General features: G+C 41.1%; 1 protein-coding gene across 1 annotated transcript in view; it reads right to left on the bottom strand.

Annotated features, from left to right (window-relative positions):
- The window catches only part of LOC126383157 (contactin-associated protein-like 4), a 143,602-nt gene that overhangs the window by 8,067 nt on the left and 117,132 nt on the right, over nt 1-18,403 (bottom strand). Inside the window, exons 18-21 of the mRNA XM_050033604.1 lie at nt 15,285-15,524; nt 10,324-10,548; nt 8,335-8,468; nt 3,935-4,022 (exon numbers count right to left, since the gene is read on the bottom strand). Coding sequence (XP_049889561.1) covers nt 3,935-4,022; nt 8,335-8,468; nt 10,324-10,548; nt 15,285-15,524 — 687 coding nt within the window. The remainder of the gene's footprint in view (nt 1-3,934; nt 4,023-8,334; nt 8,469-10,323; nt 10,549-15,284; nt 15,525-18,403) is intronic.

Consider the following 18,403-nt stretch of genomic DNA (forward strand, 5'->3'; position numbering starts at 1 on the left):
AATGAATCAGGAAGGGTTTTAGCATTTTGCTAACCAGTATAACCCCCCTTCCGCCTCATCTTAACAGAAAACATACCCATCGTATGACATACACTAACAGGTTCATTGACACGCCTGCAGATTCTCTCGTTATCCCTCATTGTGGTGACATTATTGGCAGTACACTGACTTAAGCTGATGAAGCACCTGTAAAGATGCCATTCATTATGCTGAGTACATTACTTTTGTTTGCTCCACTGAGTGCAGTAGCAGAACACAAACTGACATCAGGTCAGGATCCATAATATTCATCACCATCCAATGAGAAAGAGGGCCAAATGCACAGACACTTGCCACCCTCATTACAGCAGACACACTATCAACGATTCACCTTCCAGTCTGCATCTATTGCTCCCCAAGACAGATGTGCACTCTCACCTCTATCTGTTCACTTTATTGACTTCAATCCCTTCATCATTCACCTCCGCTCCTTCACAACGGTGTAAACAGCAGCTGTGAAAGCTGACATTACCGCTGTAAGCAGCTGCATCAGTGTCTGTTCAGATGACTGAGAGGTGACTGTGTTTTTTACCAGGACACATCTGCATGTTGATGAGAGCAGCAGGAAACATTACTGCAGCCTGTAAGCTCCTCTCAGCTGATACACACTTCACTCCATCACCTCTCTCCCCCTCTCTCCCTCTCTCTGAATTCCTTCCGGGTCCATTAGTTAGGCTGATGGATGACAGGGTTGACAGGAAACGACAGAAAAATCAACTTTCCCGCTGCTTTTCTGATCCTGATCTGACTCTCTGCCTCCACTGGTTTGACAGAGGGGAAGACTGGTCACAAGCTGACATGACGGGGTTAAAACACACTGTGCTGAGTTACAATACACTGGAGCTTTACATCCAAACAGACAAAAGATCTTGGGAGAATCCATATTAGTTACTCCACAAGATATGCGGTGTGCATGCCTCACATATTGGCTATATTATGACATTTAATTGTTTTAAACGGTATGCTAAATTAAGTTTCGACTGATGGATATTTGAAGGCCAAAACCAAAAAACAATATGTTCTGAAATCAACCAACCTACGGCAATTTTGCATGCAAGATTTTTAATCATTCAATTTCATGCCTAAAAATACAATTACAATTTTCAAGCACTGAGAGTAAAAGAAGCCTCTGAAACACCATTAAAGCCAATAACAATTTCTCTGAGGCTTCGCATAGACAACCACTGCAATGCTGAGCACTCACACAAAACATATGTAATGAAACAAACTGCATCACAAAATAATGATAATATGATATTTTGATGTTATTTTTTTTTAAACAAGGTTTAACCATTGTACAATGTTCTGATGTGTGTATCATATTTTGTAGTGCCACATAACAACATCTACAAACTTCTGCATGTTTTCTGAAACTGCACTCTGTTACAAGATTAAAAAACTGCTAATCGCCAGAAATGACGAAAAACCTTTATCAGGACATATCATTTTCTTACTTGGTATTACTTAATATTGCTGATTAAAAAGCCATTTTAAATAGCTGACTCATGTCTTACCACGGAACAGCCAGAGTGTTTGCTTTGAAATTGACAGTGCAGTTGCTGTGTCTGTCTTATCAGAGGGCTGTGACTGCAGCCTGCGGCCTCTCAGCCCCTCATGTTATTAACAGCTTATATCTCAGGCCGTCTCTGATGGAGCCATGACGGAGCCAATTACTGTCTCACCCCGACTCTGTTACAGGTCCCTGTCCAGGACTACACAGCTAAATGGATAAAGCGGGGCACTAAAACCACCCAGGTTGGCGACACTTTGCAATAAAGCATCCATTAAATGGACAACTGTTCACTTCTGTTACGGGAGTGAGGAGGTGGGTAAGGCAGACGGTGCGTTGACCAAACAGTCTGACTTCCTGGATTAGGGCTGGACTATAAATTTAATGTATTGAATAACCGACATTTTGAATCTCTATCAACCTAAATTTGAAAATTGTCCAAAACCCATATTACAGAAACCTTACCAGAAGTTTTTAAGAATTACTTATCAGCCGGCTAACAGGCAGTGTTTTCCTGCCTCTTTGGTTGGACTTTTCAAGCTTGTTTTTCACCACAGCGAGCATCACTGATGGGTGTGGTCATGTGTGGTCAGGAATTTGCTTCGTTGCAATTGTAACCACACTCAACAGTGATATCATAGGGTCCTGGAGTACACCTGTAGATCACTGCAGCAAGGTGAGAACTTAAAAATTAGACCCTTTTCCCCCCAAAATTAGCTTATATGTGGATTTTAACTAGTGTGTCACGTTCAGCATCACCAACGCAGGAAAACAGGATTAGTAAACAGTAGAAAGCAGCATGGAGGCCAATGAAATGTTACGGTGGTTACTTCTTTTTTTAATATCTGATACTTTACTCAGTCTCTTCCAGATTCAGAGCAGAATTTGCAATTCAAGTGCTGCTTGGCAGGAGACAGACAGAATTTGTAGCTGAGATGACAAAGAGTCACAGAAGTTGCTAACAGTCATGCTGGAAAAAGGGGCAAAAACCAAAGAGTCATTTTTCCGCCACTTCAAAATGAAGCTGGAGCCAAAAAATATTCCTGACTACTACAGAGTCATCTGTCCCAGGAATGAGTGCAGACTGTAAACTTTCCCACTAAGACAAAAGCCAGATGATAGTTGGCGTTCATGGATTTTTTAACCAGAGGGAAAGAGGAGTTTAGTGGTGCTCAGCAAAAATGTTTTAAAGTCAAGACTATGAGGGCAATCCGAAGCTATTGGGTGTAATCTCATCCCTAATTGTCATATTTGCTGCTTGGGTAGAAGCCCCAGGCATTACTAAAATGATGCTGGGGGCAGCCTTTTGCATTGTATCTCGGTGCAGAAGGAGCAACAAAAGTACTTGGTCATAGTTGATGTGGATAGTGGATCCACATAGTTCCCGGTTGATGTGAGTCACTTGAGTTGGCGGCAGGTCTAGGCAACAAAACTACTTGCTTATGGTTGGGAAAAGATCACGGATGTCACTACAAAACACCCAGCTTTTAGTGGCATAAACGCATCTGGAAAGGCAGCAGTTTGTCGTTAAAAATAACTCGGCTTTAAATGGCGCAATCGCCGCAACCGATGTTGTGTGTTGGTCTCGAACACTGGTCTCTTGGGTGATTGTCTATTGTTTGTTGGACCCATCCATCTCCCCTCCTACCCACCCTGAGGGGACTTTCACACTCTCTAAACCACGCTCGTTCCTCTGAGCATTTAAAACTGCTGCGCATGAGTTTCCATTGGAGTTGGTGGGAATACTAGTGTGTCTCACACAGATGCTAAATGGTGTCCCCTAACTTTATTATAGTGATGCCGGTGACACTCCCCACATGGCGTATTTTGATGCCCTGAGGCTGATTTATCAGAAAACAGGAAAAACGAAACTTGCGTACAAAGCAGAAGTGACTAAGCATGTTTGTTAGTTAATATATGGTCTTTCATCTGTATGGCTTTAATATTTATTTAATAACTGGGTGACAAGGTGATCTGGATGCTGGAGACAACGAAACATCACTGAAAAGTCCAAGATATGGTCCGCCAACATTTGCATAAACTGCACCTGCTCAAATGTTGTTCCAGATGTGAGCCTCAGTTTGAAGTGTAACAGAAGAAGTTATACTTTATGTGGCTAAATCCAACTTCACTTTCTGCTGAAGTAGTTTTCTGTTTACATCTTGACTCAGCGCTACTCAGTGCTGAGATGAAAATATAAATTACTGTATCGTACTGAGCACTAACAGGTTTGCCCACATTTATTCCTGCAGATTTTCATAAGAAAGCACATGCTGAGTGTCAGATGAAGCCAAACATCTCACAGCTGTTATTCAAATGAGTGTGTGTCTGAGTGCTCTCTAACTAAAAAGGCCTTGTCTCTACTTTTATTGCCTCCCCACTTACCGTGCACTCTGCCCAGCACCAGCGACTTGATGGCGTTGAATTCTCCATCAGACGTCAGGTTGAAGTCTTCTCTGGTGTTCTGGTCGATCTGAAACAAACAACATATTTCTCTTATTAATTGTTGGTAAAAAAATGTTTGTTGCCTCACCAGACTAATTAAAAAAGTAAAACAGTAACTTTTTGACTTTTGTGCCATTATTTTCACAGCGTGGAAGTCAAAATCTGTGGATATCTGTATTTGGAACTTGATTCGTTTATAGTTGAATTTTTAGAACAGTGTTCAGCTTTCCCTTTATGTTTCATCTCAGCAGCTCAGTGGGAGAAATGAGTGACAGATTCCACACTTTCAGGGAAAAACATCCAGGGTGAAATTCTCCACTGGAGATTATTTTAATGAGGGCTGCTCTACAGAGTCTGACCATGTGGCTGCAGAGAGGAAAGCTAGTCAAAGCCAAAACTGAAGTTTAAAACTTCAGCATTTAAAGGACATTTGACCCCAAAGCCTGAAGAGATACTTAATTTTGGTCTAGTATTTTACTCTTAGTCCCATTCCCTTTTTTAAGTAAGTAAGTAAATACTGATTACTTCAATGAGGTATCACTTGACTTATCACTCTGGTTACAGTAACACTCAGTGGGGCTCATTCATTTTTTTTTTTTTTTTTACAAATGTGATGTTTAATGCTGTGAAACATCTGCATGTCTTGAGTCTTTTACACCTCTGTGTCTGCTGAACTGAGTTGAGTGAGATAAAGAGTGGATCGGAGTATAACACATGTAATGTAATTTGACAGTGTAGCAGTGACGTGTGAAATAATAGTTGCAGATTAGAATCCTTGTGAACAGAAGTTTCATTTAGATGTATTAAAAATAAACTTAAAGTGAGGTGAGTTGGATTGGAACCTTGAAGAGATTAGATATTTACTGTGCTTCAACCACCTCACATGTTAATGTTATTCAAACTGTTATTTTTGTCATGAGTACTTCTGCACAGAGTGTGAATATTACGCTGCAAAAAAAGGCAACACCATTTTTTTTCAGAATGAGGTTAGATTTTCCGAGATTTCACGTTGTGTGAAACAGAGCTCACGTCACAATGTCACGACTATGGAAAGCATGTTGCAACTGTTGCAAATTAGCATCACTGATGATATGAATAGAGTTGGGGTTTGCATTTCGTGTTATTTACACACCCCTTCTATGTAAAGGCCTTTAGTCTTGTTTATATCTAGAGGGACATGTATTACGAGTCTACATCCACGTGGCTATGTGAGGTCTACTCTTGTATGTATGTATGTATGTATGTATGTATGTATGTATGTATATATACCCTTGTATGTATACCCTGGTCAGCCGAAACATTGAAACCACAAGGAACATGACAAAGAGTGCAAGGCATCAACCTGGTCTCCAAAGTCCCCAGATCCCAGTCTGATCGAGCATCCGTGGGACATGCCAGTACCCCACCTCACAACTGACTGGTTTCAAAGGATCCACTGCCAACGCCCCAGTGTCAGACACCACAGGACATCCCCCAAGGTCCTGTGTCCATGCCTTGACATGTCAGAGCAGAATCTGATCAAAAATGGCCCCACAGTGAATCGGGGTACCAACGCATCCAGTTAATGCTTGATCCGTTTGGGATCTGGGGACTTGACTTTGTCAAGTTCTTAGGGCCATTCCTGAGCAGTTTTTGCAGTGTGGCATGGTGCATTGTTCTGCTTGGGGGGCCGCCGTGGCCATGAGAGGGGTGTACTAGGTCCACAGTAGTGTTTGGGTGGGTGCTATGTGTCAAGTGGTATCGACATGAATGCCAAGACCCATGGTTTCCCTGCAGAATATTGTATTGTAACAAGATGATCAAAGTTACTCACTTTACCCACCAGTGGTTTTAATGTTTTGGCTGATCACCAGGGGCTGGTTAGTTTTTTAGGTATTATGTCATCAGTTATAGGGTTGAACATTAAAATTGTGGTTGCTCATTAGATAGGACCAAAGGGGGAAAAAAAAAGTGTTTCCTAAAACTTACAAGATACTGTATATGTTGCAGGTAGATTATATTGGTATTGCTCTCATAAGGTTTCAGTTCTGTTTATACCAAAAGACAAGCTCCAGGTAATGTTTTCTTTGCTTTAAACTTTTATGTTTTATTTTAGTTTGTTTTTTTTCAGTTTCCACTTCTCATATCTTGTGGAGTGTTTCTCCTCTGGTGTCTGATCAGACTGGGACTAACTGGAGCATGCTATGACATCAACAGGAATCCCTCAGAGGAAAACAGTGGACACTGGCCTCTCTGATAACAGTACGAAAACAGAGGACATAGTGTATTGGTAGCCCCGAGTGATTTAGGCCTCAGTGAGTCATTTTTCAATGGTACATCTGCTCAGGGTGGAGGATATGATAGTGTCTACTTGTGAGACCAGTGTGGAAACTGTAGGCTGCCATCTGGACTTGGCACACTGAAACTCTTGTGGAGGTTCACCTGATGTCCCCAGAGTATGTTGATAACGATATAATGATTCAGTATGATGGAAACTGGCAAGATGAGATACACCTCATATTTCACTGGAGCCTCAGTGAATCAGGAGGCTGCACCCATGCAAGACGAGGTCACCTTGTTTTTCATCTCAGGGTGCTGATAATTATACAGACATTCAGGCTGCTGGCTCCTGGTTAGATGAAGTTAACCTCATACATCATCTGAGGCTGTTGTTAACAAGATAAGACATTCAGTGGATCCAGATATGATTAAGATGCTTCATATTTCACCTGAGGCTCTTCTAATGTATAGTTTGTCCCTGCCGCCCTGCTGTAGCTCTGCTGTCATCACTGGGGCTTTATCATCACCGATAGGAACAACACAGTATTGTAGAGAGAGGGGTCTGTTTGTTTCCTACTTTTTACTGGTTAAAATTATATAAAAACATGCACTTATGTCATCTACCATGTGTTGTGTTGGGTCATTAGTTCCAGTATTACCTTGAGTGACAGCAGACAACTCATTATCTCAAAAGTGAGAAAACAAATACTTTTAAGTGCCACCAAACTGTCTTTTTTTTGTGGGAAAATGGCAAAAATTTTGACAGATAGCACACTGTTTTCATCTATTAAGAGCTACTGTCCCTGTTTCCGGCAGTGAATGGAAGGAGAGCATGTGCAGCTATGTGATTAAGTTTAACTGGCTTCAACAACATTTTAGCACAAAACTCCATTTTCATTATCATTAGAATGTATGTTGAAGTGTTTGCACGGAGATAAAAATTTACCAAGGACGCTTGTATGATTCTGATCTCTGAACGTGCCAACAGTTATGGCAAGTTAAAGAGATACTCCATCTAAAATCTAAAAAAACCTCTGTGTGGAGCTTGCATGTTCTCCCTGTGTCAGCGTGGGTTTTCTCCAGGTACTCTTCCTCCCACAGTCCAAAGACATGCAGGTTAACTGTAACTCTAAATTGTCCGTAGGTGTGAATGGTTGTCCTGCGATAGTCTGGCAGCCTGTCCAGGGTGTACCCTGCCACTCACCCAATATCAGCTGGGATAGGCTCCAGCACCCCTGCGACCCGCAAGAGGATAAGCGGTTACGAAAATGGATGGATGGATGGATGGATGGTCATTCAGCTCAGTTTGTACATAGAGAAACAGAACTGAGGGAAGGACTGAAGTCAAGGGCTGAAACAAACTTGTAGGTTTAGGTGAAATTTCTTCTTTGAGCAGAAACAGTTTAAAATTGTTTTTCTTATTGTCTGCTAGTGCACAGTAAATATAATTTATTCTTTCAATATTGTGTTATGTTGTTAATGTGCTAACTAGCATCCAGAATCCATCTTGTCGGTCTTCTGGTTTCCCTTTTTGAATGATGAAAACAGACTTTGCAGAATGTACTGTATGTGCTAGTTGGCCGTTGGCTGGAGTCTTTGTGACATGTTAAGGCTCAACTTTTTGGCTGAGACAAAGGCAACACGGGGCAATGCAACAGTCAGCTCTCATCACCACTAGTTCTTTGATGTTGGTTTGCTGTGTCTGGATCTTAATGAGCAGCTTTGATAACTATGGGTGAGAACAGCCTTAGTGATCGCTAAAATGTAGTCACAATTCCATTTTGCCAGCTCAAATTGTCTGCATTGCTTACAATTTTGTCTACAGACATGTACAAATGTAAATCTGTAGGTACCTGCCTGGATTCACTCAAAAGTCAATTTGCAGACTTGATGGCACCCAGAACAAGTTTTGTGCTCTCTCAAATCTTTAATCTACTATATGCTTCCATACATTTCACACTCATCCCCAGAGATAAGGCATTTTGTATTCATTCAATTCTCTGTAACAATAAGTACATTTTGTAAATAATGAGTACATGGTGTGTGTGTGTGTGTGTGTGTGTGTGTGTGTGTGTTGCTACCTGCACAGTCACAGAGTCCGTCAGTCTCCTGATGGTCACAGTGTGGAGTTGTCCATTGGCCAGGCTCTTCACTCTGCTCCTCAACACTTCAACATCTCTGCCGCTGTCCATTTTGTATCTCACCTCCATTTTATCTGCACGCACACACGCGCACACACACACGCGCGCGCACACACACACACACACACACACACACACACACACACACACACACACACACACACACACAAAGTTTTTCCAATTTAAACTTTTTCTTTTAATGAAAACATTCAGGTCTCCTCTAATCTTTACGTATCTTTAAGAATGTATTTTTCACTTCGATGATGAATCTCAATGATGAGTGTCTGAGTAAATAAAGCTTTTCCATATTAAGAGGATTAGAAGTTAATCCCTATCAATAGCACAACTCCAAATCTAATTAATTTTCCTAATATTCAGAGGATTAAGAGCAGATTTAATGAAAGCCCTGTGATGTCTTTGGGCTTTCAAGATTAATGAGAAGGATAAGAAATTACACAATCTTAAAATGCATACATATTAACATTTTTATACTTTTTAAGTATAGTAATTAATCCCATAAATGACGTTTCAAGATTATGACTCACTATGGTCTTCTTTTTATTAGAAATGTGTATTAACCAAGAAGGAATAATTGTTTGGTATTAAAGGTCATCCAGTTAGCTGATAATAAATATAAGTACTACTTGAAAACAGGCCCTAAGTGACTGACAAGGAATTTCTGTGTTTGGGCTGAGGAGATTTAACTGCAGCGGAGTGGGAAAAGCAAGACGGAATGAGCTGAACAGGAGAAAGCTTTCAGGGATTTAATTGGACACTTCAGTTTAAGTGCATTTACCTGACGACTCCACGGTCAGCATGAAACCTTAATGCCCTGCTGTCCATCAGCTTTCTCTGAGTCATTAACACCAGCAAAAAAATGCATTTACAGCTAATCTGGCAGCAAAGTGCCAATTTTATTAGACTACTGGTTGCTGTAATTTTAAATTCAAAGTGCCTCCTACTACTCTTAAAAGCCAAACATAATTATTTTACACAAAAGTGTATAAAACACATCAGCAAGTTTTCTGCAGTTTTATTCAGCAGCACACTGACCTGCCACCCATTAGCAGCCCACCAAACTTTTATTCCCTCAGCATCACTCATCAGGTCTCAGTGAGAAGACCAGCGAGCACTTTTTTTTTCCAGCCTGAGACAAAACATAATAGCTAGCCCGGCTGGACGGATTAAAAGGCAGCAGAGGCTGACGGGGTGAATCCAGAGAGAGGAAAGATCTGACAGATCCTGATCTGGTAAAGCTGCAGAGCACAGCAGAGGATGAGGAGGAGGAAGAGGAGATGGAGGAGGTAGGAGAGGAGGAGAGGTCGATATCAGGAGAAGATGACAGGAATGAGAGGGAGAGGGGAGGAGAGGTAAGATGAGAGGTTGGGAGGAGACGCCAACAGAGAAAAGTAATTGAAAAAAGTTGAGGAAGCATAAATCTTGACAAGATTTTTCATTTTAGGTGTGAAAATGTGGACAAAATAATATAAAGAAGGGAGATGTACAACCAAGAAGAATAAGAGAGGTAAAGAGATGTGATCAACCAGAAGGAAGAATAATTTGAAAAAGGTGTTAATATGGTAAAAGAAGACTGCAAGGGAGAAGGAGGCGAACAGGGTTAAAAAAAAAAAAAAAAGCAAAAAATGAGAAGCTTTAATGAATAATAGAGGACATTCAGCTTCAAGTCTAAATGATATGAAGGAGAAAAAGGCATGAGAGAGGGAAGTGAATAGGAGGAGAGGTGCTGAAGAGGTTTGGCATAAAAACTGATACACTTAATCGTGTGTGCAATCATGTTTGAAAAAGAATCTAAATAAAAGCTGCAGGAAAGCGGGGTCAAAGTAGATAAGATGACTTTAAATGAAAAATAGATGCACTACTTCATGCTTGTGCAACAGTTAACAAACTTCAAAATAAAAGCCTCCTCACCGTGCTTGTTGATGAGCAGGGCCAGGTACTCTCTGTAGTAGGAGCTGACGTAGAGCAGCAGAGCCGGACTCTGGTTGGTCCTGAAGCTCAGGGAGATGTTCTCTCCTCTCAGAGTCATGTCTGAGTAGATGGAGGATGGCAGGGCACTGCTGTTCCTGCTCAGCTCATACGGCTCCTTGAAGGTGTAGCTGACGGATGTCCCTGACTTGAAGCTGGCAGACACTTCTGGAGGAAGAGATGCAGCCACAGAGGGGTTACAGAGGTCGCAACACAGGCTTTTATTTGGCAGCATCAGAAATGGAGGAAAAATGAAAGCTGATATTGCAAGATATATTTAAGCCTGGTATTTTGCCAGTACGGCAACTTTGTTTTCAAAGAACAAACATCAAAGATATCCAAGGCAACAGCATTATAAAGCTTTCATTTTTGGCCATTGACTCATGCAGACTACAAACATATTTAAACCTCTTGAATCTTGAAAGATAAATGGAGGCTTTTTGATGTTTTCAGATCAACAGTACTGTCACTGATTTTCTTTCTTGTCTCTACAATATGTTTTATATTTACATTTCAGGGATTTTCCTCCGTCTTTCTTGCAGTGACTTAGGACACTTTAACACCACAAACGAACACCACCAGAGCCAAAATGGAACCGGGCCAAAACCTTTTTAGTTGGTCTCGATTATCAGAGTTCATTTTAAGTTAGCATGTCCAGCATTGAAGCTCCTTTCAGAGTATCTAGATAAGCAGGAACTCTTTCTCAAGGGTAACTGGACAGAATGCTAAGCAGGTGATAAACCGCTGGGGGAAATGAACTTGTGAATATCTGGTTACAGTTCAGATATTGCATATGTAAGCGTTCATAATCTGGTGTTCAACTCTTGTAACTCTCTTCAGGAACAGTTTCAGAACAGGACTCTGCAGGATTAAAATGCTGCTGTGATTCACAGCCCTAATGGCAGCAAAGTCTTTTACCGCCGTTTATTACTTTAGTTTTATTGATAGATTTCTTGGAAGTGGAATCCATTGACTTTTCATCCTACATAAACACCATTTATATCACTTTGCAGCATCTCTTTTGTTTTCCCTCCAGTAGAGTAGATGATCAATATTACCAGGAAGAGAATAATTGTTTCCCTGACAGAGCACAGCTCATATATTTACAGTAACATTCCTCTTATTTTCAATAAAATAATGAATTGCTCAGGGTTTTCTCGGCTCAATAAGACATTGACAGCATCTAAAAAGCTCTGACATTGCTATACAAGGCTGTCCTCAAACTGCCAAACAAAGCTGCCCTCAAAATACCTGCACCAAAGGACAGAAAAAAACCCTCATACTAATTAAAGAAAACAGAGTTTAGCTCAGTTTCCCGACAACTTCAAACACAGCTATATCCATGCAGTATTTCACAGATGCATCGAAGCAATTAAAATTCACTTTCTGTGCCTTAGTCTGCTGACATAGACCCTGATAAGCGCAGTAATAGTTGTTAGGAAGAAAGCAAGGGGAGTCTTCTTAATCGCTGAGCTCCCTCAAGTTATTGAACTTAGAGATAAAGTTCAATGAGATGACGCAATATTAGAGCAATTAATTGAACATCAAAAATGCAACTTAAATAGACTTAATCACATCAGACACTATTTCCAAGAAACCTTTGATGTCATATTGTTATATAGCCACAATAATATAGCTAAATGAAGTACTTCTTGATGAGTGTTAAGTGCATTGAAAGGTTACTGGAATGATATAGATTTTTATTCTTTACACAGCAGCATAAAAACACCAGCGCATGGACTCTGAATAGAAGTTTCCTTTCTCGTTATCTTGTGATTATTTTTTATTGCATAGAGCAGTGGTTACCAACCTTTTTTTCCTCAAAGAACCCCTTTCTATCATTGAGAAAACTAATGACCCCTGACTGCAAGTGACATATTTTTTAGAAAACGTACAGAACAACTGAAACTTTACAATCAACAATCAACACAATAACTACAGGATGTTTGTGTGAAACAAGAGATTTGGATCAATTTTGAGCAGATTATTTCCCTGTGAATATTGCATCAGATGAGTTTTCCTCATATTTTTAGGAACTTTGTATACAATTCTCTGTCTGCATTATGTTTTTGTTTCAAAACTAAGTCTATTTTATAGACCTCTGCTTGAAAATTGCATACCCATAATGAAATGACTATATCTCTGCAACCACAAGGTCTATTTGAATACTTTTGGTGTCATGGTAAAGGGAACCCTCGTGAGATTTGTTAAGATGTGTAAATATCATTATATGTGTTATATGTGAAGAGTAAATGAAGATGGCACACAGCAGAAATGAAACAATTTGAGGTTCACCTAAAAAAAAAAAAAAAAAAAAAAAGCATTTTCAGGATGAGTATCCCTTTGGAATGATGCAGCTGCAGCTCTAAACCTCTATCACATCATAGTACAATATGTGAACATTAACTCTGCAAAGGCTGATTCTGATAAAGTAAGAGAGGTTTTAGTACAGAAAATTCAGGCGAGCTCTCCAAAATTGCACCATGTTTGCATGTGATTTTTGTCATGTACAATCCTATATCTTTCATTTGTTGTTTCTGTAAACCCCTACTGATGTTTAGGATATACACACAACTGTCCATTTCGTTTTTGTCCTTTATTTCCCACTCCAAACTGACCAATACACACCTACTACATTTGAAACTGAGTTTCTGTTCTGAGCTTTGGAGGCCCGTATCTCCGCAACGGCTTGGCCAATTTGAGTGATTGACACCTCGTTTGATTCGTTAGAGCCAATAGAATGATGCTATACCCACCAAAACGAGATTGACAGCACTGTAAGCCAATCAGAGTCAGCAGAACGCATTGTGGGGGAGATGTCGGCTGCTGTGAGTGGTCATTGTTATGCTCACCCCGGAACCTCCGGCCATCAAGTTTTCCGCCCAGATTCATTTGAATGACAGACAACATGTTGGTAAACGGGAATGAAGCGTGATTTAACGGCAGAATGAGCTTTTCACGGCAAAAATAACAAGGTAAGAGACATGTTACAAATATATTTTGGCAAAAAGATTTCTGTTGTTGTTGTTCTTTGGCCTATAGCTCTCTGATGGTTTGTGGTAGAGTGATTTGGCACATATGTGTGGAAACAGCGGAGTCAGTTTTCATTTGAGATGAATGGCGTGTTTTTTGCATAACGTGTGGTCAAATTAGAGCCTGAAATATACCGAGTGGGTCGGGATATCGGTGCTGTATGGAGATGGATTTGTTGTTGTTTTAGTTGTTGTTTGAGCTGTGTTTGGGGCATGTAAAAAGGGATTTTACAGCCATGTAGCTCAGGTTCTGCTGTTTAATTTGATGTGCAACATCACTATTCTTTGTGATCAGTGCATTGTTTCACACTGTGCTTGCAAAATCGCTCTCAAAGTCCCCTATTTGGGGACTATCATACATACTCAGAAGGCTTATGACAAATGCAGTGTTTTCTTCTCCTTGGCTTGGCTATTGTTCTGTTAGCTCTTTGGTTATTTTAACTTCCCACTTCTCTATTGTAGAATGAAACTGTTTAGCAGTGAGGGAAGGTTTTGGGAATATAGCTTGTACTCAGGTCTCACTGTTACCTTATCCTTTGAGATTTTTTAAGGTAATATCTTGAATAATAATCTAATCTCAAAAAATAACAATTGTATTGAAAAGTTGAGATAGGCCTACTGTATATATTTTTTGAAAAGTTTTTTTTCACCCCATAAAACCAAGAAGGCCTTGTGAATCCCCATGAAACTTTGAAGACCCCTCGTGGGGGTCAGGACCCCATCGATATAACTGCCTATATGCACTAAATGACTGATTAGACATCATGTTCATGGAGACACAGACGTTCAGGGCTCATCTGCAGAGTGAGGGACTCTGCTCAAATGCATTCCCCATGTCAACTTTTTCATTCTCCTCCTAAAGGAAGCACAAGCAGACGCAAACCTTTGATGTGGAGATATAAGAGTCAGCTGCAGTAAATATAAAGCAAAGAGGAGGGGAGCGAGGCATGATGTGACACTGTGCACCATTTTGTTTGAGTGAAAAAGAAATATGAAATAGAGTAAACCTTTACAATGGCTTCAGCTTTATAAAAACAGGGACAACTTTGTCCACTGAACAATGAAGAAAAAAAAGGTAGCAAAGGGCATACAAAGGCAGTGAAAAAGATGACTGCTTGCAGTTAAACAACGATGTTAAAAGTGATCTCATATATTCTCAAAAACAACTGTACAACTGTTTTATGAGGTAAGAAATGCATTCAACACATTGTTAGACCTCAAGGACACACACAGTGGCCCCTCATTTATCAATCTAACCAGATCAGAGTGAAGAAATCATTTAACAATAGGGTTCACGTATAATTCATAAAACTTTGTTATCTCAGCAATCACAGTGTAGGAACAATCGAGTGTTGATAAATGTGGCAGCTGAAAACAATTCTCATTTCATAACCCATCTTAATACATCCTGGGTTTAGAGGCCTCACCCCTAGAGATTCTGACTAGTGAGTTAGAAATGGAAGTCAGAAAAACTGTCAATATGGAAAGAAAACACCACTGTCAACAGTGTTGCAGTAGACAGTCCAACTCAAGGTTGGAGTATTAGATTTATAGAGTCATAATAGTATGCACCAACCCATAGCCTACACATGTTAATAATATTAGCCAATATATAACAATGATACTGTTACAATATTAATATAAAAGCTTATAATTGACCCAGACCGAGGTGTGCATGGCTGCTTGTTACAGGTCTGCTTCCATTTTGGGTACAACAGGTGGTGTACAAGACTATACATTTTAAGTGATTAATATGTGGCTGCAAACGCTTAGATGCCAGTCATAAGCCAGAGTCAGAAGTCACATTTAATAAAAGTTGTCCTCCAAATATGTTTGCTAACAAGAAGGAAAGTAAAGACAGTATGTGTGCACCTGTGTGACAGAAGACTCCAGTGTATGCGGACAGGCTGCAGTCACAGTGGAAGCCGTTGGCTCTCTCCACACAGCGACCCTGGTTCTGGCACAGTGAGCCGTAGCTGCTGCAGTGACCCGGGCAGCCGGGTCGAACACCGGGTGTGATCTTAGCCCTCTCCTCCAGGTCTAGGGTGACGCCGTTCAGCTGCAGGGAGCGAATACAGCCCCGAAAGCCCTTCTGCCTGGACGCTGTACCTCCTGAAATCATCCAGACATTTATTAATTTACATCTCATGTTTTTGAGTTTTAAATACTTCATTTAGAACTTTATTTGTAGCTGGAACTGCCATGTTATAGATAATATCACAAGCAATCACTGTCAAAGCATGTAGGAATCAAGGCTAGCACTCCCAGAACAAATATCTGTGTGTGTCCTCTTTGTCCCAGCCTTTCATTCATTTCTCTGTGTGTTGACAAGTCTGTATGTTTTTTTTCTCCAGTTTTTCATTTCTCCTCCTCCCGTCATCTACAGCAGATCCACATGTCGCCTGTGCTTCCCCCAGAAGCTCCAAACTGTCAACACTCTTCTTATGAAATGACACAATGATGAAACAGCAATGAGGCAACAAGCTGTAGGTGGAAAACTGAGTTTCAACAGCTGTCTTTTTTGTCTGTCTGTCTGTATAGCATCATTCCAATTGCTGACTGGCTAACTAGATGGTTGGCTGCCTTGCTGAAATATAAGTGTCTGGTCCTATGTCTGTCTCTGTGAAGCAGAAAGGCAGATTTCCTTCCCTTTCAATCACTTTTTCTTGCACCATCTCCAGCTCCTCACGTTGAATCTGATTTCTTTTAGAATAGCTACAAACCTGAGTACACTGAAAAGATATCAAAAATACATGTCCACCTTCACACACACATACTGTATACACTGAGCCCTCGTATGTGATGGCAGCAGCAAGAATTCAAACCTGACAACCTGTCATTTCTGCAAAGATCACACATTGAACTTGTTATTGTCGTCATAGTTGACATGCCAGCTCTTTGCGCTCAGTGTTCAAAGCTGACAACTTCCTACTGTTCAGCAGCAGCAGCTTTTCACGCCAATAAATCACTGGGCTCTATTTGGCCCCTTGTTCTGCTCTGATATAAGTCCCAGATGGTAAATCATTAAAAATAGGTAGGCATCGCAAAAACAACAGTGCAGAGGTTAAGACTACAAAATGATGACATGAGTACTTTATGGAAAAGCTGTTGACACTACTACACTAATAACACGGAGTGCCAATGATTGCAGTGAGTCAGAGGCTTGAATATATTGTACTGGAAATTCATTTTTGAATTAGTAATCTTAATAATATCTAATTAAACCAATGTACACTCCTAATTCAGCAGTGCATAGATCCAATGGCTGTATGGTTTATTAAAGAATTTAATATGCAAACAACTGCTGTGTTGAAGTTGTTACTCTGAGGATATATCATTATAAAGCCAAGATTCCTGCGATTTAATTGATGTGGACCATTTCAAGACACTTAACACCACAGCAGGTACAATGAATGCCGTTGTCAGACAACCAACACACAATCAAGAGTTATAACTTACCTATGAAGCCTGATCATAAGCCACAAATCCATCATGTTACAACACAAACGATCATGATACAGTTGCAAAGGTCCAGACGATCCAAATATAGTTGAATATTTAGTCCAATCACATTATTACATCCGTAGATAATCCACGTACTGCCACTGCATCATTTCGAAAGTTCTAATTTCTCCACATACTGTTCATAACATCTCCAGATTGTGTGTGAATATTGCCAATAGCTCAGTATCAAAATGACCACTGCACTCTGACCTTCTGATTGACACCTCACGTAAGCCAATAGGAGCTTTGATGTCCTCTCCACAGCCTACAACAGCCAATAAGAGCCTGTGTTAAAGGACGAGCCTGCCTCTCTTTTCGGTCTATAGAGCCAGCCAGTAACAAGCAGTTTGACTGATGACTGATGCCTCTTATAGCCAATGCAATTCCCAATTGAAAGATTCACAGTTTGGGAAGTTTTTCCCAACATTAGACCATTATAAATGTACATAAATAATAAACAGATGGTTCCTCTGATCTGCGACACCAGGGGTCAACACGCCTGAGTCCCTGCCCCTGCCTGCCGCCCCGCACATAATGCACCTTGCCCTGATGCCAGTCCATGCAGGTGGTGGGCCCACAGGGTGGCTGCTCCATGTTATTCATTAAGGCTGAGCCTGACCCGGCCCGATGGCCCAAGGCGTGGCCACTAGAGATGCAAATCTTCCTGATATATCCGCGACATCCGCGGATATCCGCAATCCACGGGTGGGTGGGCCAATAAAAATTAACATTGTAATTCATTTCGGGTGGATTGTGGATGGATTTGTCAGTTATATTCGTATTTAATAACCTTTATTTATTTAGCACTTTTCAAAAAAAATAAAAAAATTGTCAGGCGCAAAATGACCAACTACTGTAGATGTCAGACCGTCGGCAACGCCCTGTATAATACCTCCCATGGCAACGCCCCACGTGAGGGGTCCTGAATCAAACCAGCGCCAAACCTCCTTGCCATGGATGCCAAAACAGTGAGACAAATTAAAATCAGGAGAACTTAAAACTAAAAAAAGGAAGGGAAAAGTTCAGTTTGGGAGCGCTTCAGTGTCATTGTTAGCAACTCTGATGAAGAAACTGAGGGCGGGTTTGCCATTTGCAACAGCTGCAGTACCATGTATGTCTACGAACGGCTGGACATAATTTAAATGTAAATACAATAACTCCTCCGAGAACCGTCACCTTATCGTGGTGGAGGAGTTTGAGTGCCCTAATGACCCTAGGAGCTGTGCTGTCGGGGGCATTTTGCCCCTGGTAGGGTTTCCCATGGCAGATTGGTTCTGGGCGAAGGGTCAGACGAAGAACGGTTCAGAAGACCCTTCATGATGGAATATAAGGAGCGAACTCCAGGCCTGGGGCTGGGGCCCATGGGCGAGCGCCTGGTGGCCGGGCCTTCGCCCATGGGGTCCGGCCGGGCCCAGCCCGAACCGGCTACATGGGCTCGTCCCCCTGCAGGCCCACCACCCGCAGAGGGATCCAGAAGGGTTCGGTGC

This window comes from Epinephelus moara, chromosome 21 (assembly GCF_006386435.1).
Source record: "Epinephelus moara isolate mb chromosome 21, YSFRI_EMoa_1.0, whole genome shotgun sequence".
Classification (NCBI taxonomy): Eukaryota; Metazoa; Chordata; class Actinopteri; order Perciformes; family Serranidae; genus Epinephelus; species Epinephelus moara.